The 22,520-nt window shown below is 36.3% G+C and overlaps 1 protein-coding gene across 1 annotated transcript in view; it reads left to right on the top strand.

The window, feature by feature from the left end:
- kita (KIT proto-oncogene, receptor tyrosine kinase a) overlaps positions 1-19,513 on the top strand; it is a 39,627-nt gene extending 20,114 nt beyond the window's left edge. The window contains exons 10-21 of the mRNA XM_088627426.1: positions 4,338-4,444; positions 4,542-4,668; positions 5,475-5,579; positions 5,690-5,800; positions 7,289-7,430; positions 8,606-8,703; positions 9,706-9,833; positions 10,151-10,273; positions 10,715-10,826; positions 10,910-11,009; positions 14,452-14,557; positions 15,226-19,513. Coding sequence (XP_088483552.1) covers positions 4,338-4,444; positions 4,542-4,668; positions 5,475-5,579; positions 5,690-5,800; positions 7,289-7,430; positions 8,606-8,703; positions 9,706-9,833; positions 10,151-10,273; positions 10,715-10,826; positions 10,910-11,009; positions 14,452-14,557; positions 15,226-15,384 — 1,418 coding nt within the window. The 3' untranslated portion in view covers positions 15,385-19,513. The remainder of the gene's footprint in view (positions 1-4,337; positions 4,445-4,541; positions 4,669-5,474; positions 5,580-5,689; positions 5,801-7,288; positions 7,431-8,605; positions 8,704-9,705; positions 9,834-10,150; positions 10,274-10,714; positions 10,827-10,909; positions 11,010-14,451; positions 14,558-15,225) is intronic.
- Positions 19,514-22,520: the final 3,007 nt, after the last annotated feature.

The raw sequence follows: 22,520 nt of genomic DNA, 5'->3' as shown, positions 1-22,520 counted from the left end.
CACTTCACTTTCCAAGCCACACTTGCTTCTGGGTCAGTCCAGCATCTTCTCAGTTGCAGTTCTACAGGGCTGACCCATACTCAAACGATTAGCTGCCTGGAGGGGGGGCATCAATTTTCTCCCAATGGGAGTTTTTGTTTTCCTCTTCACAGTACCCACATGGATTCGTTGAGCGGTCAACAGCGCTTTCAGTTCCGTTCCAGAATCCAAGCCGTTAATCCCTTATACTTAACTGCCCCAGATACCAAGAGGTTACAAGTCAACAGGTTTATACGCCTCAGCATTATGCACTCGCTCCATTTGCCTAGGAGACTCTCATCAAATTCAATGGTTATAGAAGGCCAAGACGTTGCCGTTTACCTCTGTCCCTTATTCTGTTCACAGTACGAATAAAGTGGAGGAGTCTACAATTTCCATTGCTGCTTTTGGGGGTACAATTGGAAACTCGGGCCCTTATCCATTCAGATAACACCGCCATTTTTAGTCAATTGAATAATACCAGTGACTTCCTTTCCAGATATCAAAGTTCTCGCAAATCCGGAGCTATTGCGGACGTTTCTTCAAGCTCAAGGCTGCCTCCTTGCTTCTTCTTCTTCTTCTTCTTCTTCTTTTTCACAGCCTTAGTCCCAGACTGTCCTGGGGTCAGCTGCTTTGGTTGCTCTTCTCCATTTGTCTCTGTCGAGCACATCTTCCTCACTCACTTCACATACCTCCATATCTTTTCTCACACAATCTATCCATCTCTTTCTAGGCCTGCCTCTTCCTCTGTTACCTTCCACCTCAAATTCCATTACCCTCTTTGTTACTTCCTCAACGTCCCTCCTCATGATATGTCCATACCACCGTAACCTCGCTTCTCGCATCTTCTCAACCACATCCACCACCCTACATCGTCTACGGATTTCTTCATTTCTGATCTTATCCTTCATTGAAATCTGCAGAATCCATCTCAACATCCTCATTTCAGTTCTTCTCATCAAGTTCTCTTCCCTCTTTCCAACTGCCAAGCATTCAGCTCCATATAGTAATACAGGTCTAATCACAGTCTTGTACATTTTGCACTTTAACTTTCTGGGAATTTTCCTGTCACAGATTATTCCAGTTATTTCTCTCCACTTGTTCCATCCAGCTTTCACTCTTTGTTTTACTGCCTCCAGTGTTTCTCCTCCCTTTACCAGTTTTGATCCAAGGTATTTAAAGTCATCAACTTGTTTCAGTTTTCCTCCATTTGTCTCCTCAACATTGGTCATAGTATCTCCTCTTCTCTCCATTACCATTATTTCAGATTTTTCTGCATTCATTTTCAGTCCACCCTTTTCCAGACTCCTCTGCCATTTGAACACTTTCTCCTGTAGTTCTACTTCTGAGTCTGCCATCAGTGCCACATCATCAGCAAAGATGAGTTCCCAAGGCACTTCTGTTCTTACCTCCTCTGTCAGTGTGTCAATAATGTTTATGAAAAGGAAAGGACTTAGTGCTGATCCTTGGTGTACTCCAACTGTGATTTCAAACTCTTTTGTCTCTCCCTGTTGTGTTATCATCTTTGTAGTTGTATCTCTATAGGTTGCTTGAACTAACTTCACCATGCTTTCTGGTACTCCTTTCTTCCTCAAGCACCAATACACCACCTCTCTGGGCACACGGTCATATGCCTTCTCCAAGTCCAGAAAGGCCACATACAGCTTTTTCCCTTTCTCTAGTGTCTTCTCCTGTAACTGTCTCATCACAAAAATGGCATCTGTTGTGCTTTTCCCCGCTGAGAATCCAAATTGTGAGTTGTGGATCCTGATTATCTTCCTGAGTCTCTTGTCCAGAATTTTTTCCAGGATTTTCAATCCATGTTCCAGAAGTTTTATTCCTCTATAGTTTTTACACTCCATTGGGTCTCCTTTCTCCTTGTAGATGGTAACCATACTGCTTTTTGTCCATTCTTCTGGAATTCTCTCTTCCTTTGCAATATTGTTTAGCAATCTCGTCAGCCACTGAATCCCCTCTTCATCGAGGTTCTTAAAGTGTTCTGCTGCTATTCCTGATGGTCCAGTTGCTTTGCCCACTTTCATCTCTTTGATAGCTTCTGTCACTTCCTTTACTGAAATTTCTTGGATTGGTCCACACACTACGTCTGCCTCCACTAGGTTCTCCCTCTCATTTTCTACATTTAACAGATTTTTGAAGTACTCCAGCCATCTTTGCTTGATCTGTTCTTGTTTAATCAAGGCTGCCTCCTTGCTGCTCATGCATATTTATTTAATAAGCAGCTCGCCCGGGTCTTCAGAAGCCTTCCTTCTTTACATACAGTAACCCTGAACAAACTCTCCACCAGCTGCTATCCAACCTCTGCGATGACCCACAGTTCACACCACAAATTCTTCTCACCTCCTCCATGCTTCATAGTTCTGCATGGGTGGTTTGGGGTCCTGCTTGGTTCTTTGGGGGTCCTGGTCTCCTTGTCCTCTGGCCAGGAGGTCAGCCCTCAGCCAAGCGGGTTAAGCCAAAATTTCCCTCCATGATACTTTATTCTTGGGTGTTATCATTCCTAGTGAAATATGTTTCTTTTGTTCAACTAATTTATCAGTATTTTAAAAATTTTAGTCCTTTTAAAATTAAAGTGTTCATGAAATGCATCTCTTTTTAAGGAAATCCAAACGTCTTAATATTAAAATAATGCATTCAGCATGTTTTAATATTTTTTTAAAATCTGGATCAACTATCATACAGTATGTGTGTACTGGTTTGTACCAATAAATATAAAGCCAAATTTACACACCCAGATTTTGGCATTTTTAGTCACTTTTAACTGAATATCCACTGATATTCATACTTAAAATTCCTTATATTGGACTTCTGCTTCTGATATAAGACTTTGCCTATGATGTAAAATATTTTAGATTCTAAAACAGGATTAGATAATATTTAGATGGCTGAATAGACACATCAAATTTTCAAATGTTCATAACACTTGACACACTCATAACACAAGTACTAATGTTTTAGGTTCATTTTCACTGAATGTTTCTGAAAAATGTTATTTTGAATTTTTCTAAATGCCAGTGTTTTTTATTTTTCCTTGCCTTATGTTTTGATGCCTTTTTTAAAATTCAAACATTGACACTAAGAGAATTAGTCTTCGCATTTCTGATGTGAGTTAATGTGTGTCTGTGACAACTGTGCATTTACAGTGTTTTAAAGCAGAGATATTTTTGTCCCTTTTGTTTTATTAACTTCCAGGTTTAACTTCATATGTGTTTTAAACTTTAACATGGCATGCATTTTTAAACACTGAGGGTTTAAAACAAGGATATATTGAGAGCTGTGACAGCTCTTATGCAAGCTGCAAAATACTGCTTTTTTGCATCTATTCTCATAAGTAAATTAAACAGTAAACATTTATTTTGTACTTGAAGATACAACAAACAAGCATTATATTTTACTTTTTATTGTGTGAAAACAAAATATTTTCAACTTGGCATTTTAAGTCTTTCATTTAAAGTAACATACAGTACTATTGTTCAATCCAGTGTCACTAGTAGACACTAGTCAGAGTTGTAATACGCTTCCAGTTACTAGGTTTCCAAGGGAATTATGCTGTATGAAATTGGAAGCTCAATTAAAAGTGCAATGATAAGGACAGGAAAAATTACAGTATGTTTATAAAATATGAATTCCTATAATATTATTATGACTCAAAATTCTGAAGAAAGGATATTAATTTCTTCCATTTGAACTTGTAAATACAACAAGAATTAAATGTGGCCTAAGAAAACATTTGAGAATGAGCTTTATAACAAAAATGTGGAATAAAAACAAGTTTCAAGACATGATTTTTGTTTCCTATCCATGTGAAACCATCGGAGCACATGGATAAGATGTGGGATTTATAATACTGTAAATGCAGATTTCCTGTATTTAAAGGTTTTTCATTCTATGTGAGTTCCATCTACCTGACATTACGATTTAAAAGCTTACGGTGATGTGCACTCTAGATTTCAGTTAATGTTTCCACTCTAAACTCAAGCATCAGAGAGCGTGTTCTCCAAGACTGGGTCTTAGGACCCACATGTTACGTGATTTGAAACTATTCGGGCATCTAAATGTGATGGAGGATTTTTGATAACATGTTCACTTCCTTATGGAACTGAGCTTTATCCAACACAGAAACCAACGTGAGCTGGTTGTGCTTTACGAATACAAGCATTGTTAGCGTGGACTGAAGAGAAATCTTTGACATTAAAGATTTCAACCATGGCTTGTGTCAGAATTATATAGAAGAAAAATCACCACAACATGACAGTGTTTGTTTGTTTGTTTGTTTGTTTTGTTTCTGACTTCTGATTCAGAGAGGATCGTGCAGCATGAACTCTTTACTCCGCTACTGACTGGGTTTGCTGCCGCAGCTGGAGGGCTCTGCTTCATTCTCTTCATTCTGTTCTACAAGTACTTGCAGGTACATCACCACAGTCTGATCGCTCTGCTGCTCATGTTTTTGCTCAGATACTTAGTAGTGTTCATGGAAGAAAGAAATCTCCTCTCTTTCGTTGCAGAAGCCAAAATATCAGATTCAATGGAAGGTTATTGAAGGAATAAATGGCAACAATTATGTATATATTGATCCATCACAGCTACCATATGATCAAAAATGGGAGTTCCCCCGAGATAAACTCAGATTTGGTAAGTTTTCAAAAGCTTTTAATCTGCTAAATAATAATAAATTTATATTTAAGAAAATAAATATAGAGTGTGCCCCCTAATTCAGTAATTCCATTATTAATCTTATAGAATATCTCGGGAATGTTAACTAGTAACAAAATGTATCTGCTACCAAATTTCTGGAAACTCTAAAAAGGTCCAAAAATATTTTTGGCATTGGGCTGTAATAAAAATGTTACTTCTGAGGGGGCAGCTGTGCCAGCATGTGAGCTGTAAATATAGAGGTTAGATCCAAACTGAAAAGTGAAAAGAACGTAGAAAATTATTTGGACTGGGAAACTTTCTTCTGCTATGCGAAGACTAGACTAGAAGGGTTAATTGTTTTTTTTTCAGTGTAGTGAATTATTACTCTACTTGAATCATTGTTGTGGTTCCTTTACTGTCAGCGTCAATGTCAAAAATTCATCATGATTTCTATATGGGGCAAGTAAATAATGATGATCACTGATAGCTTTCTAGCTTATTTATATGTGTGCTTTGACATCAAGGTTACATTGGTATCATTATGCAAGGAGCTTCATCAGCTTGAGACACATAAAATACTGTTTCCAAAGCATTATGTAAAACTGCTATAAATCATTATACCTTGTTTTTATAGAAATTGCTCGTACTGTTTATACTAAGTGCCCAGAGTGCATTTTGTATTAAAGTTGAGTTAGAACTGGTTTGTCAAAGTAGCAGATCAAGAGGAACTGTCCTGTAGATTTTGATAAAAGTAAGACCTATGAAGACATAAAATTCCTATAATTACCCAAATTAACTTCTAGGTAAAACACTGGGCTCTGGAGCATTTGGAAAAGTGGTGGAGGCCACAGCATATGGAATGTCAAAAGCAGACACAATAATGACTGTAGCTGTCAAAATGCTGAAACGTAAGTTAAATAATTTCTTTAAATTAGTTCATGGAACTTTTTTGAATTTTTTTTTGTTCAGTCTTCTTAATACAACTTACATTTTACAACTTTAAACTTTTTTTTTACAGCAAGAGCTCATGCTACTGAGAAAGAGGCACTGATGTCTGAACTCAAGGTCTTGAGCTACCTAGGGCATCACATGAATATTGTCAACCTGTTAGGAGCTTGCACAGTGGGAGGTAACATTGTTAAACCTGTTTCCTTAAGTAGCTTGTCTATATCTTGGAGTTTTTAAAAATTAATCTCTTATTCAGATATATTATGTATATAAATGTATGAATGCTACTTACATTTTTTTACTTGTACACATTTAGTTACCCTTCCAGCTATTTCACAGAGCCAAGTAGACTTAGGTTTTTTTGTAACCTTTCTTATTTACTTAAGAAGATGAATGAAGTTCAAACAGATTAGTATGGTGCTCTGTTTAGAAGCGCCTGATGTTTACATAAAGCAAGGCTAACAGCCACCGAATAGCCAGGTTACAAGGTTTTACTGGATAGTGACATGTTTCAATGAGGATGCTGTGGGAGGACGAATTGGGCACAATGTAAATCTCAGCTTACAGTCAGCACTTAAACATTTAAATAACATACTGTAGCTTCTATAACAATATATTGGCCTTTGTATTGTAAGCAATATATTGCGTACAATATATATGTAATATGTATACATATATGTGCAAAGGAACAAGTAATAGGTTTATTCCTGAAAAACCTGAAAAGAGAAGAAAGAAAACACAGCGTTTTGGCCGTGGAGCCTTCTTCAGGTGTCCTGTCCTATCCACCTGAATATGGCTCCACGGACGAAACGTTATGTTTTCTTTCTTCTCTTTTCAGCGTGGAATAAACCTATTACTTGTTCCTTTGCAGCCTACACATGCTGACACGGCTACCCACCTGAACTACATATATATATGTAATATATATGGCAATATATTGGCCTTTGTATTGTAAGTTTGCCAACAAGAAGATGGATAACAAGATATTCCTATACAATTATCTGGAGCAGATAGCAGATATCTGGAGCAGATATCACTTATTATACAATACAGTGTTTTTGTAACTGAAGATACTAGCTTGAAACTGCAAACTTGTTAACAGTTTCAAGTGCAATTGAACTTTTTGCATTCAAAACAGAACAAATGCAAAAACACATGAAACAGACATGAAGTGTGCTTAAACATGAAACCTAAAGGGAAAATGGAGTCATTAAGCTAGGGTTAAGGATGCAAAGCACAAAATAAAAAGCAAAACAAGGGACTTGTGAGACAAAAGTTTAAAAAATTGTACAGCATTGTAGAGTTTGCAGAAGGAAAAGTGGAATATTCAAAGTGAAGGATGATGTGTGCAAAATAGAGACAGTACAAGAAGCTTTCCATTCTTCTTCATCTACCACATGCTGACAGAAACTGTGGATTGTTTTAGTTTGTACCAATGTGAAACTCTCTTTATAACTTTCAGCAACTTGTGCATTTGTTACATATACATAAATTCTTTAAACAGGCTTTAAGTGGGTTTACAATAAACAATCTCTAGTCATGTAAATTGAACACTTTTAAAATATATTTTTTTTGTCAGACTGCATTTTAATGGTATAATTTAAAACATGCAGTAATCCATACAAGCAATGCTCACACCAATACAAAACTCTGGTGTTTCTACTCTCAGGTCCGACGTTGGTCATAACAGAGTATTGCTGTTTTGGTGACCTCCTGAACTTTCTCAGAAGGAAAAGAGACATGTTCTTTTGCTCCAGACTGGGAGATGACTCACATTATAAGAATATTCAGAACAAAAGAGGAACTGAAAAGTAAGGGTCACCTTTATCTAAAAACATCTTTCTTTTGTTTTACAACTTTCCTGTTGCTTCTGGGCCATGAGTTCAAAGTTAAGAATGTTTTTGTCTTGCACATAACTGACATAGGTTGTATTTTTTCCACTAGGAATATACTTAAAATAGACAACATATACAATATTTCACATTATTATACTGCTATGAAAAAAAATATTTTGGTTATACATCTTTCTACTCTTTTCTCTCATTGTCTTTCTGTATTTATGCAGAAAACGTTCTGTGGTGATCAGAATTGATTAATCTAATAATCAGAATTATATTTAAAGATAAAAGTTAATCCTGTTAGATCTGTGTTTCATCCTACAAAAAATAGTATTTTAGCCTTATGGATGTGTAGAAAGGAATATATGTTGATTACAAGGACCACCTGGCAATGAGTCAATTAGATTTGATTGGGGGCTGTGATGGATTAGCTGTTACAGCTCAAACTGGTTGCTTATGCCTACTTTACCCTGAGTTGTTGTGACCAAGACTTTTAAGTTTCTTTGAAGATCAATGTATGTTATTCATGCTAAAAGACCAGTTTGCCTTATTCTCACCCAAACTTAACTGTATTTAGAACATTAAAAGCTGTTACAAGTTGTACAGAGAGTACTATAGGGAAAGAATAACCTTTAAACAAGTCAGCAAAGCCATATTTTTTTATTTAGATTTTTGTGCAGCCAAGTGCAATAAAAAAAAAAAACATTTGGTGATTGTAAGGAATATTTTCTGGAAAATTGTTTAAAAATTGCTTAATATCTGTTTTTTCTTTAATGTTACTGTTTTGTGGTGTGATTTAATAAGCAAACTGACACGATCAGTGTAATATCGGCAACAGGTTTTGCTGTTAGTGTTAATGCTGGGCAGGTTCACATGACTTGTGAATAAAGTATTACTTTTCTTGCATGATGCCTAAAAATTGTTGTGTCTAATGTTGCTGCTCTGGATTTCTTTAACAGTAGTCATGTACCATGAATATTGCATGTTCTGGTATGCTTTTGTATTTATTAGTGGGTAGAGATGACAGCAGCAGTTCTCTGTAATTGACGCTGCTGAGATAAAAAGACAGATGTTTCTTCACATGCAATGTTTTGAATAATTATATGTAACTAAAGCAGATGTCTGTTCTATTATTCACTTCTCCATAGTGAGGAAAGCAAAAATGGGTATATGACAATGAGACCGTCCACAGCTGTCCCCAGCTTACACAGTGCCCCATCAGAGAAGAGGAGATTAAAGAGAAAAGGTGAGTGCACGTCATCAGTCTTAAAATACATTGGAAGTGCTTAAAGACCTCCTCCTATTTACAGTACATTTTAGTCTTAGATCCTTAAAAATGTACAATTTTCATTATAGTTTCTTAGTTCTATTTAGAGTAAATACACAGAGTCATTTTAAACGTCAAATTAATTCTATTAAACTTACTTTTCTTTTTGCAGCGAAAAAAAAAAACTTGTTTAAGAATACTTTCTGCTTATGAATTTCCTTAAGTATCAGATTTTACCTAGTTTTAATTAACACCAATTAGATATTCTTTCAGAGGTCAGAATGCAAAGGCTACAGTGAGCTGTACTGCACTCCAGACTCATTAGGGCAGAGCGGTGGCTCTGTGGCTAAGGATCTGCGCCTGTGACTGGAAGGTTGCCGGTTCAAATCCCGGGGCCAGCAAAGGAACCCTACTCCGTTGGGCCCCTGAGTAAGGCCCTTAACCCTAACTGCTCCAGGGGCGCCATACAATGGCAGACCCTGTGCTCTGACCCCAAACTTCTCTCCCTGTCTGTGTGTCTGTGTCTCCATGGAGAAAAGCTGGGGTATGCAAAAAGACGAATTCCTAATACAAGAAATTGTATAGGGCTAATAAACATTACATTATTATTATTACATTTCATTCACCTAAGGCGTCTTGTTTATAAAAAGGACAGAATTCCTGACAAGAGGTCAGCGGTCTCACGAAAGCACTGTTTCTGGGGTTTATTGGTTAAGATCGGAGATACAGTGAGCAGCTCAAGCTTCAAGACTTAAAGCTGAGCAATAACCTGTCATAGAACTTAAATGAAAGGAGGCCTTTGCAAGGGCAGAAAAAGGTGTGCAAGTGTGATTTTACAGTGCTTTGTCTGCTGCTGCTGTGTTTTCCACTAAATACATCCCTAAATTAATAAAATAGGGTTGTATATTGCAATAAACAGGCTTTTTAGATCTAGACTGTAACACTAAAATATCTTTCTGTTTTTGCTTCTCTATTGATTAGGGTCATATGGTGATAAAGATGTCAGCAATGATGTTTTACAAGAAGATACAAGGTCACTTGATACAGAAGATCTCTTAAGCTTTTCTTATCAAGTTGCAAAAGGAATGAACTTCCTTGCTTCAAAAAATGTAAGATTACATTTCATTTGTGATAAAGCTTTTTTTAAATCTAAACTATAAATGAATAGTGAACTGTATTGTGAAATTCTTTTATGGTCATAAATATCTCAAGATAATTCTTACCTTCCTGTACAGTTTAGTCTTCCTTTAGATAAAACAATTATTACATTTTCTTTTGCTTTATTGTAGAAGTTTGCCACATTTGGTTGAATTTATTTGTTGAGTGTTTAATTTCTGATAATGAAATAATATTTACATGGTCTGTATTTTACATTACCCTACTCTTGTACCTTTTGCAATATGGATGTTGTTCTGTGCATTCACAGTGCATTCACAGAGACCTGGCTGCAAGGAATGTTCTGCTTACAGAAGGGCGGGTGGCTAAGATTTGTGATTTTGGTCTTGCCAGGGACATCAAAAATGATTCCAACTATGTTGTAAAGGGCAACGTAAGTCTAATTCTGTTTTTACAATGGAGAAGGAGAAGTAGCAGTGGCTAGGATTCTGGACCCTTCACCTGAGGCCAGACATTTCCTAATATGGATCTTACAGTCTTTTTAGAAAGAGAGACCTCAATACCACAACAGTCACCCCATCCATTTTGTGTGAGACGTAAAGCTTAAACTAAAATTCATGCTTATCTACTTTTTATTTTTATTTTATTTTTCCAAAATATCTTTTTAATATTATTTTGTATGTGGAGCAGTTTTTTTTAATCACATCTAAGTGTGTTTCACAATAACTGTAGTTTAGTGTGCATTTTGTAAAGTTATTTTGTTTTGTTCCTGAATATACTGCATATTTGCAATCATGGATGGCAGGAGCAACATCTGCATGTATTTATTACAGTTTTGCCATCTGGAATAATTCTGGTGTTTGTTTTTCTTCAGGCTCGGCTTCCTGTGAAGTGGATGGCACCAGAAAGCATTTTTGAATGTGTATATACCTTTGAGAGTGATGTCTGGTCTTATGGCATATTGTTGTGGGAAATATTCTCATTAGGTGAGTCTTGCCTAATTCATTGAACAGCTTCAATTTTTCATCTTTTCAAAAAAAATTACATTCAAACCATTCAACTTTTGTAGGTAGCAGCCCTTACCCCGGAATGCCTGTGGATTCCAAGTTCTACAAGATGATCAAGGAGGGTTACCGGATGATAGGACCTGAATTTGCACCCAATGAAATGTAAGAATAAAAAAAACGAGGAGTGTTTATTTGTAGCTCAGGAACTCATGAGGGACTTGAGCCTGTAAAAGTAGTCATAGTCTGGAACTCTGTGGTTTGAATATGGGCAATTCAACTTTGACCGGAATTCCAAAGTGGCATCACAGAGTATCCTTCTTGGAGACTGTGAGCACACTTCTGTATGGATAAGAGGTAAACAATTAACTATTATATACATCTGCACGGTTAAGACTATTTACGTTAGCAGGGTGACTTAGTGGACTTAGCCTGCTCTGCAGTGCACCTGGCGAGGGCGCTACATTAATTTCTATTGAGTGGGCCATGATTGCATTGATATATGTAGCACTTTTTTCTTTTGTGCAAGGTAGTCGTGCTTAGCCAAGCAATTAAGTGTTTTTAATAGGTGGCACTGGAAGAGTGAGAGCTGAAGACGATGTGGAAAATCGCACAGCAGAAAACTCAGAACAGGAAAAAAAATGATGAAAAATGAAGAAAATGAGTTTTTTTTAACAAAAGCTACAGGAGCTAAGAGGCCAACAATCTACCCTCCAAAAAGCCAACATTGTGAACCAGAAGGCACTTCAGGCATCTTTTGTCATAACTAACTGGATTGCCAAAACTGGGAAGTCACACACGTTAGGTGACTTTTTTCTTACCGTGCGCTAAGGAAACGGTTTCAATCATGCGTGGGAAAAGCACTTCATGGCAGCTGGCATTGATACCAGTGTCAAATGAAACTGTGTCTAACCGCATTGGGCATATGACAAGGGATATGGAAAAGCAGGTGATCTCTAAGATAAAATTAAGTGTGTATTTTTCTTTAGAACTTGACGAGACCACTGATGTCTCCGGAGATGCACAAATGCTTGTTTACGCCAGATTTGTTGAGGAGGAAGAAATTAATGAGGATTTTTTGTTCTGTGGTCCTCTTCCCGAGTGTGTCACTGGCGCTCAACTTGTCGTTTGGCTGGACACATATGTACGTGAGCATGAAATTGACTGGGACAGGTGTGTGGGAATCTGCTCAGACGGTGCACGAGCTATGACTGGCAAACACAGTGGGCCAGTCTTGAAAGTACAGGCCATTGCTCTGTTCGCTTTGTGGAGTCATCGTATGATTCATAAACAAGCCCTCACACCTGAGAAAGTGCCCCCCGAACTCAGACAAGTAATGGATGCACCTGTTTGTACTGTAAATTCCATCAAGGCCAGTGCAACAAGTGCACAACATTTAAAGATTATTCCAAAAATTAAGAATAGGATGACTGGAGAGGCAGCCTTAAGCTACTATGCACTCAAACTGTGGAATAGTATTCCTAAAAATATTAGAGAGGCTGCCTCTTTGGATATTTTAAACGGCAGCTCAAAACGTACTTTTTACTCTTGCTTTTACATGATTTGTCTTGTATAATTTCAGTGCTATTTGTATTGTTTGTGGATGGTTCTTTTAATTTGTTATTGTTGCTTATTTTAAGTTCCTTAAAGTTTATTTAACTAAATTTTTTGGTAACTAGCACTTTGAGGTGCAAAAAATTATATGAAAGGTGCTATATAAATAATAATAATTATTATTATTATCATTATTAGCTATATAAATAATAATAATTATTATTATTATCATTATTAAGTGAGTAGGCTTACAATTGATACAACTTGACAATTTTTAAATCTGTGTGTGTGTGGAAGGGGGGGTTGAAAAATATTTTTAACCCCCAAAAAATGGTCGCACTCTCGAAAAGGTTAAGAACCCCTGTCTTAGGAGATAAGTGATACAAGGATCTCACCCTGGTTTCTCTCAACAAATGGCTGAAAATCTGTTTCAATTTGGCTGGATTTCAAAGAATTGCCTCCTGTTCTCAGATGTAAATTGATTTTAAAATAGGTCCACTCAGCCTGCTTTCCAAATGAGTACTGGTGGTTAATCCTTCTGGGGGTAACAGGCTGGCTGGTGTGTGATGCTGACCACATCTCCTCCATCTCCAGTGTTGGATGGTCAAAGAAAAATGCTGGCTCTTGCCCCCCATTCCCCTGGGCCTTTATGGCCTGAAAAGGGACCTGCCTATCTAATCTGAATGCTAGGTGTTCTTTACACTGTGTCAATCAAGAAAAGGTCTGGTTAATAGTAGTAGTGTCTATTGGTTTTTTGTCTGACATTAATGAGAGATTGAAACATTCCTGTAGTAATACCTTGCAAAAATTAATCAAAATATCTGTATTGTTTGGAGTGAGTTCTATTACACATTTTAAAATCCTATCCAATTCATTGTTTAGTTTATTTTAGGGAACTTTACCTGGTGTTTTATAATGCACTAGAAATTCCTGTAAGCACACATCATGATTAATCTGAGAGAGAAGTAAATAATGACAATTTCCTTAAGTACTGTGCAATTGCATTAGCATCTGTTTTGTAAAAACAAAGGAATGGTGCTGTGTAAAAAATATAATATTACACTGTACGTTGTAAAAGTAATAAAACATTATATTACGATGAATAATAATTAAGTCCAAGACTATAATAAGAGGAATAAGGATAGTTATATGTCTTTTATCTTCTTCAAAAAAGCATTTCATGTCTGTGGTGCGCAGCAGCAGAATGCAGGAGGTTGAGGTTTTGAGGTTACATGGATTTCCATGCTTGTGAAGAAAATGACCCGATGGTAGCATGTAGATAATGATTCGTCTGGCTGGAACTGTGGCATGCTAGTTAGCTCTGTTGCCTCACAGGGGCTGCGTGGGATTTTGACAAGTGTTTCTGGTGGTCTGTGCTGCAGCCCCATAGACCTGGGGTTCAGTTCCATCTTGAGGTACCTGTCTTTGTGGAGGCCACATGCCCCCCATGTTCATGTTCATGTTCATATGGGTTTTACTGAGTGCTCTGGGGGTCCCTGGGATTTTATACTTGGGTAGTTTGTTCCATGTACTGTTATGGGACTACATGTGGAAAAACAGTGTTTCCTAACCTAGACCTGGAGAATGCCTGTGTCCACTGAGATCTTTCTTGATTAAGGTTATTGAGAAATTAAGGTTTTTAGTAATAGCATGAACCTGTGGCAGAAGCTGGGTTTCAACAGTTCCCTCATTTAAACAGTTATAAAGTTAGAGATTGGCACAGTGTCAATACCACCTGTTTCTTCATATCATTCATTGATATCTGGAGTTCTGTTTACTACATTTCTTGATAATTATACACAGAAAAGATTACTTCTGGAACTTAGAGCTGATTGCAGAAAATTGTTAAAATCTAGGTAAGCTAAAGGTTCAATAATTTTAATTAAGAGTTTGTTTGGAACACAAAGAGAAGAGCCAGAGATATGGACCAGGGCTGGGAAAAACTGAATTAACTTGACGGGCCTCTTCTTTGTGCATTCATTGCACCATCCACGTCTTTCTGATGTTCTTTTGGAGTTTTTAATTTTATTTTGTATATAACACTTTCTTACAGGTATGAAATAATGAAGGCTTGCTGGGATACAGACCCTCTTCAAAGACCATCATTTGCAAAGATTGTTGAGATGATTGAACTTCAGCTGTCAGACAGCACTAAACATGTGAGTTAATTTGTCTGTATTACTTATTTTTAGTGATAGTGTATTTGTGTTGCCCTTAATCTCAATGAGAAGGAAATCAGCAAAGATCTAAGCAACTGATTGTAGTTTGCTGTACTTATGGATTTGTTCAGATATGCTATTAGTAATAAAATTTTCCAGATAAAATACATTTGACTTTTAATAGCAGAGGTAACATTTAATTTGGAATTATTTCGACCTTATGTCAAACTGTCCTTATGTTTATTCCAAGACATTTCCATAGGACATTTCCAACAATTATAAGCCTTATAAACCATCAAGAAGCTTAGGAATTTACATATTTCTTCAGAGCTTGCTTACTACCCAACAAACTAAAGTTTGTTGGGTAGTAAGGAGACATAGCATTTAACTTCTGAGAGTAACCAACAATCCAATGGAGACCTGGCCAGTACCATTTTTGGCTTGCTACTTACCAGTCTGTCTCCTACTGGAATTTCTACGATAGGGTCACAGGTTTACAGACTTGCTTCATTATTCCATAATCATCCCTTTTTCTCACTATAAATTATTATTCTTTACATGGTTGTAAGAAAATTGGTAAACCTTAATCCCTGGCAAATGGCAGAAGAGTTAGTCTCGTAGAGAACACAATGTAAAACTATTTGTTTTCCATTTGGTTTATTTTTCAGATTTACTTAAACTTCTCCAGTAAGTTTTCAAACATAGAGGAGCTGCACTCCCATTTCTGGCGGCTCAATTCCGTTGGCAGCAGCACCGCCTCCACGCAGCCTCTCCTGGTGGGAGAAGATGTGGTCTTTGAGGATGAGCAGAGACACCAGAGAGTCTGATCCTTCTGTTGGCTGGCCTGAGCGCTAAAGGTCTACTAAACTTTTCAGAAGAGTATTTCAGATGTGCCTAAGAGAAACTGAAGGAAGCTTCTAAAGAGACAGCAAGGGGTATAAACTGTGTAATGCAGGTAGTGCTTTTAGCTGTCAGAATGTGGCTGTTGCCTTTGCTTATATATGCGATTCAGTCTCTTTGTTGTTCCTGTGTCACTCAAAGATAGTCACAAACGTTTTTCTTAAAATATTTATAATGGTTCAGATAAGCTCTCTATTAAACTTTCCATGTTTAAATGAAGCTAGAAAAAAGTTTAAACAATTATATTGTTGCATAAAATTATTGCCTGATGCACCTTTATTTAAACCACTGCTTCTAAGCCAATAGGTAGATTTAGTGTCCGTTAGACTAAAATGAAGATTTAATTTCAGAACTAACAGTATTCAAGTGAATTGCAGATGTGTGCCTATCCACCAATGCTGTATGACATGTAATAACTATGTTGTTTAACAAAATTGGCCATGTCTTTCTCTGTTGGTCAGAGTTTTATTTGGAACATTATGAAGATCTTTGGAGTAATTAGCTAGACAGTAATCTGAGGATAGTGACAAATATGCATTGAAGCTGAATACATGAGTTTGTTGTACTGTGTTCTCATGAAATGATGAAATATGTCAAATAGGAAGCACAACACATTTTTTCAAAAGCAATGTTGTTCAAAACTGGGATTTTCATCGATTTCTAGTTCATGTGGCTCGGTAATGGCACAGTTCAGACAGCTGTCAGAACACTGTGCCCTGTCACACTCCAAGAGCTCCACAAAGCCTGACAGAAGAGCTGGAGCTGCCTGAAGGAGTGGTCCATCTCTCTGTCATCACCGTAAACCTTCCGGCACTTGTCAGGTCCCAGGAGTCGATGTTTCACTGAAATCTGAGGAAACTCAGGGCAGCCACCACTTGGCCTATCCTGGCGCTCTCTGCACGTGGGGAATTCCAGTCGACTGTCAACATGCCCAGACTGGACCTGGCTACATCTGAGCTGTAGAGCTCGAAGCTGTGCTCTGGGTGCCGTTCCTACTTGAGCTACCAGGGAGGCTGAAAGGGTCTTCTACTGGAATACTCCACACTCAGGAAACTTACATTGGCTTGTTCTTATTAGGTTAACAAGTAGTAACAAGCGAGATCCAGAAGGCAGGCTGATGTGTCTGATTGGGAAAGAAATCTTATTAATGAACCACTGAGTCAAAGTGAAATGAAACTTGTAACTAAAGATTTCAGGAATAGAAAGCCTCTCATACAAGTGCTTTTGTCTGTATGACAGATGTTTCCACCCTGGCACTGGCAGTGTGGATGGTGGTGATCCAAACGGCCTGATGTGTCCAGCTTGCATATCATGATCACATGGCACTGCAGAGCAGCAGATTTGCATCTTTCATCAACAATGATGAGCACCCCAACATAAAAAATTATATTGTAGGGTCTCAAACCAAACATGGAGCCTGCGATATAGGAGAAATTTGGGCGAGGATGCGTATTGTATGTAGTTGACATAAGAATATTGTTAACATAAGCAGCTGTTTTCTATTAATTGGTCTATGAAGATACAAGCAAACAGGCATTTTGAATAGTAAATCTAACAGACATTTTATTACATGAGAAATTTCATTTCTTTACAAGGTTAATTTGCTGTTGTGGTGGAGGGTACAGTATAAAAATGCAGAGTCACTTATAACCCTCTTTGCACATCTTGGTTGTAGTTATTTCATTGAGTGGTATATTTATTTACTTTATGCTGATACACTGACTTTTACCATAAACTTCCTGTTCTGAAAGGTGCACTACTATACTGTACATCTTTAAAATTCAAATCTCAATTCATAAATCAAACCTGTATTGGTTTTTAATATTTTATATTATTTTCATTTTGCAAAATCTCTTTTTATGTGTACCTTATACCACAGGTTTATTCTGTAAGGATGTCAGCATAACTATCAAAATGATTGTTATTTTTAAGACATTAAAGTGAAGATATTCCACTGGATATAACTAAAGATACAGAAATATTTACTATGATTTTCAACACTGTAGCATAGCAAAATCCAAGTGTTAAATATAAATCTGATAAACTGTCATATTTAAAGTAAAACAGCCCTGTTGAGTCAGTGATCAGTAAATGGCACTGGTCTCAAACATTTTCCTCCTGTTGGAATCCTGACAGGATTGAGTTACACACAGCAAGTCTCTTGTGCTTTGTTTCCAGTTTCCTTACAAGGATGTTTCACTTCCACGTGTTGTCATTATGTGTTACTCATCACAGCCCTGAACAAGTACAAGCTTTTACTTCCTTAATCCTACAAAATGGCTTTGTGTAGATGTTTTGCACACATCAAAATCCTTTATACCATTGCTGCATTTTAGAAACTTTCAATTTGTGCTGAAAGATGTTACTGTATATGCATCTTCAAGTAATATGAGTGTTTCTACACATTTTTAGTTACATCTTTTTGAAGTGCATATCGGTACTTGTAAGAAACTTGAAAGCAGATGCATATTATCATACAGTAGTCATTAATTAAGCCTAATGCATTCAATATATAAAATGACCGTGGACAATAAAAACTTGTTGTCCTGCCTGGATTTCATCATTACGCCAATCGTTTTATACTACTCTGGGGCAGAAAGATTAGTGACAAAGGGTATTTTCTATCATACGCTTTGCATGGTTTCAGATTCATCTTTCAGATGTGGCAAGTTTACAGGAATACTTTTCTTCATAGATGTGCTAATATCGGTGTAGATTACCTTTTGGCAGCTAATCTATCAGAAATTAAAGATAAAGGTAAGGCTGCTTTGTAGGTTTTTTAGTTATGCTGAATATACAAATTAAACTGATGTGGGGTCAGGGCTAGTCAAGAAGGCTGAGTGAGTCTTGTTCTTCTTGAACAAGCAGATACTGTCTGTAGTTCCCTAAATCCAGACCAGTAGTATTTTTCCCCAATTCCAGCACCTTTTGGCTTTTTTGGAGGGGTTGGGGTTTCTTTTTTTTCAAAACACATTATGTTAAAAAAATGCTGTCATTAAGATATTTCTGTAATTTTCTTTGGCTCTTGGCTTGATCAAGAAAATGAAGACACTGAATACATTCATTTAGCCAGAAGTTTTAAAAAATGATTATGGGAAAACTAATGCTTGTGCCTTTTAGAAACTGGAACTCGTCCAAAAAAAGGTAATAAACAGTATAGGGCTTTTTTAATCTGTAAGTATAAAATAATAAGGAAACTGGTACTGAAATTTGTCTTTTTATATATATATAGTTCTTTGGTGTATTTTAGTCTGAACTGTCCACAGAAGTAAAAAAGAATTAGTAAAGCTCAAATCTGGAGTATATTGGACTACTCATTGGGCATAGTTTGATGCTATATTTAAGTTCTTGTTCCTTCTTTTCCTGTTGTAATTTGTACGTTTGTTTGCTTGATATAGTTGTAATTAATTTTGTTCTATTAGTTAAAATGATTCTGGAATCTCTTTTATACAGGAAGATCCATTTTAAGTTTACGTCTAACCGAAACATGTAGGATTGAAAAGACTGAAGCAAATACACAATCTTTCTGAGCATTTCCATTTCGGTTAAAACTATTTTAGGTTCATTTGCCTGAAACAAATGCAAATGTCAAATGACCTGACAATTTTGTCTCCATGTTTTAGTGGTTCTGTTCATTTCAAAAGTCAGTTGAGAGATATTGAGAAGAAAAGTACAAAATTTCTCTATGTGTAATTCTAGAAGCACAAACATTTGCAATGTAGAGCTATTTTCGTGTTTGTTTTTTTTTGTACATCTGTAAATAAGATTTGCTTTAATGTTTACCACTATTGTGTATGTCTGTTAGCTTTTCTGTATATTTGAGATATCAGAAGTATTTCTTAGTTATTAAAAACATTTCTGTACAGTTAAATTCATGAATAAACTATTTTATGCCTCTGATGTGTATATTGGAATAAAGTCCTCCTGTTTACTGGATAAACTGGTTTTTGGAGACATCTCCTCATGGAGGCTAAATCCACTGATGGTCCATATCAGCCTTTTTCCCTTGGCTTTGGCAATTAAATGTCAATAAATTTGTAAATTTTAAAAAGGAAATTTGGATTGTTCTCTGTCATTTGTACAACCACACAAACTTTGGAATATTGCTAATTATCCTTGAAATAGATATAAAATATTATCTATTAGGAAATAGATAATTACTAACAGATTGACTTATTTTAAAGGCTTTAAGGCATGGACTGGGCAGCAAACGTATATACAGCATATCATACAGTGAACACCTTACAGGCAGATTTCATTTTGTTTTGTGTGCTTGAAATAATACCACACTCATCACAATTCAGCAATGTGGGGGAAAAAATGTTTACTCTTTATCTTAAACTATCCAGGGAATCTATTGAACACAGTAACCTATGGCACATTCTGCAATACTACAACTTTATTTATTAAGAACAATTAAATTGCCTTCGTTAACTCGTGAACAACTGTATATCTCAACAGGATAGCATTTTTTAAATTTGGCACAGTGCTCCCTGTCAAATGTAAACATTTTATCAAATTAAATCAGTTAGCTGAACTACAGTATATATTGAAAGCAACTAACCACAAAGTAGCGTTCATGCTGAATTTTCATACATTTCAAATATCTAGAATAACCTTAGATTACTTGCATTTTTATATTTTAGTTTATCGTCAGATTGGTAATAATAGAGTAGAATAGTAGCAGTAGAACAGTGGGTAATCATAGCTTGTAAAAATGGTTCCGATTGGCTGGGTTTACAGGCTACTGCCATTTCATTGGATTCTGGTGTGAGAAATAAAAAAATCACACCTGTATACCATAATATACTTCAACATTCATAAAATACAAATATCCATAACCCTTTGCTTTTATACTGTTTAAGACCTGTGCTTTTATACATTTGACTACTTATAGATCATGTACTGTATGTATAAAAAACAGGCACTTAAATTTGAAATATATATTTTTTTAATAAGCAGTGCGCTAATAGTGCGCAACATTTCCATAATCATGATCACAAGACCAAATTCAAAGGCAAAGCAAGAGCATTGACAGTCATTTCAATAGACTTCTACAGAATCAAGAGTGAAACATGAACCAGAGGAAAAGCGAATTTGGATTAAAACTGAACTGAGGGACATTTTTTAAAGCAATCCAGGCAATTGCAATCCAGCAATCCTGACAATTTTGTTGAGACCTATACCCTGGTTTTAGGAAACAGTTGGATGAGCTCTGAACAACTCAAGATTAGTCCAAACCAAAGGACATGAGGGGAATGACCCCTCTCTTTTGTGACCTTCTGTCTGTCCTTTTTGCTTCCTGATTTTCTGTATTAATACACTAATATAGAACAGACATTTTATGTGACGGTGTGATGGAGGAGCTGCATTATAGTCACACTTTTTCCACATACAGTAGCTCTGAATGTTACACATACAGTAAACTTTTGTCTGGTATGCTGATTAATACATGCTGAGCAAATGTAGTCACCAACTATACAAGACTGATTTATGATAATACTCTCAAAATAACAACTTAAAAATACCTGAAACCCTTTTACAAAGTCACCAAAGTATGACTTAAGTATTTCTCTTTTTCCATCACACCTTTTAATTTATGTACTATCACTTTTTTAAAGGCATGCCTAAAGCATACAACTTTTGTGATATGAGAAGCATTTGAAGTTTTTTTCCCCATTCAAAGGGGGCTGGCAATTTACTTAAAAGACTGACAAGTTACTTTAAGAATGAAAAGTAAAAAGGCAACCTCTTACATTTTAGGTAATGAAAGCCAAGTTTAAATTCAGCCCCTTATTATGTGTGTCAAGGGTTCAATTATGTGATTGATAGAGTAAAATGAAAATCAAAAGGTACAGTACCAGGATTGGAATGCGTTATAGGTTTATGGTGGTATAATGAGGTACCTGATAGCATAGTTAATCAGGATAGCTACAATCCATTAATTAGATTGTACTACAATGCGACATGTACATTACGCACAAACCCTTTTACATATTATGTAGTAAGGCACTCAAAACTTCCACTAGAGTCTTCTATTACAATAACAGCTTTACTAAATGACAAACTTAATTTTCCATCAGAACCAAAATGTGTGAATCACATTAGTAAGAAACAGTTCTATTGATCTCAAGAAGATCCACCTCATCCATTGAGTCAATGTAATTTGTATTGCGGTGGGCTCTAATGCTTGTTTATAGAGTGGTTTGCCCATATGTAAGTAAATTTAACTGTAAAGTGAATTGGTGAAGACTTCCTGTAGGTTGTACAGTATGTATGGAGATTATCTGTAGTCTGTAATGATTTACAATAAGTTAAAGAATTTTTAACTTGTTAACTGTTCTATTGAGTTTTTTTTTTTGTTTATTACGCATTTAAAATGCATTATGTTATTGAACAACACTGAACTACAGTATGTTAATAAAAGAGAAACATTCTCAACTTTTTCTGATGTGCAGTCATGAGATACTTCATTTCAAATTAGGGGTCACTTTGTAAATGTTGAAACAGTGTAAGGTCCTAACCACTTGTTCATAATAAGTAACCATAAGAAATTACAGATGGTATTACAAATTACTTTGGATTGATTTCTCATATTGCTGCTGCCCATTTTCCTTAGTCTTGCCCAACTCTCTGCACACTTCTGTTATGTTTTATGAGAGGGTCAGAGTTTCCTGTGGTTTCTGTGGCAACAGGGACGGTTCATTCCCGACTCTGAAGGTGGAGAAGCAGTGAGGCCCCAACACAGGGGACCTGCTGCGATAAAGATCCTGGAAGAAAGATGTAAAAACCCCAAACCTTAATTTAACAATGCAGTGTTAACCATCTCAATTTTCTAGCACACTTTCCAATTCATGACATTTTAAAATATCTTAAGAACTCGTTGATGTTCTGTCATTCAACCTTAAATGATAAAAAGGATGATTTTTACCATGTTTAGAGCATGATATAATCTTATGTAATTGGACATTACATTTCATTGCTGGATATTTCAATTGTTTTAGGTTTAGAGATGCTGTGTTTCTGAAAAGCAGCATCATATCAAAGGTTTTCAGGGTGAATC

Source organism: Lepisosteus platostomus, chromosome 1 (genome assembly GCF_059453375.1).
Source record: "Lepisosteus platostomus isolate fLepPlt1 chromosome 1, fLepPlt1.hap1, whole genome shotgun sequence".
In the NCBI taxonomy this organism is placed as follows: Eukaryota; Metazoa; Chordata; class Actinopteri; order Semionotiformes; family Lepisosteidae; genus Lepisosteus; species Lepisosteus platostomus.
The sequence above is the reverse complement of the archived record's forward strand: the minus strand, read 5'-3'. Positions and strand labels throughout refer to the sequence as shown.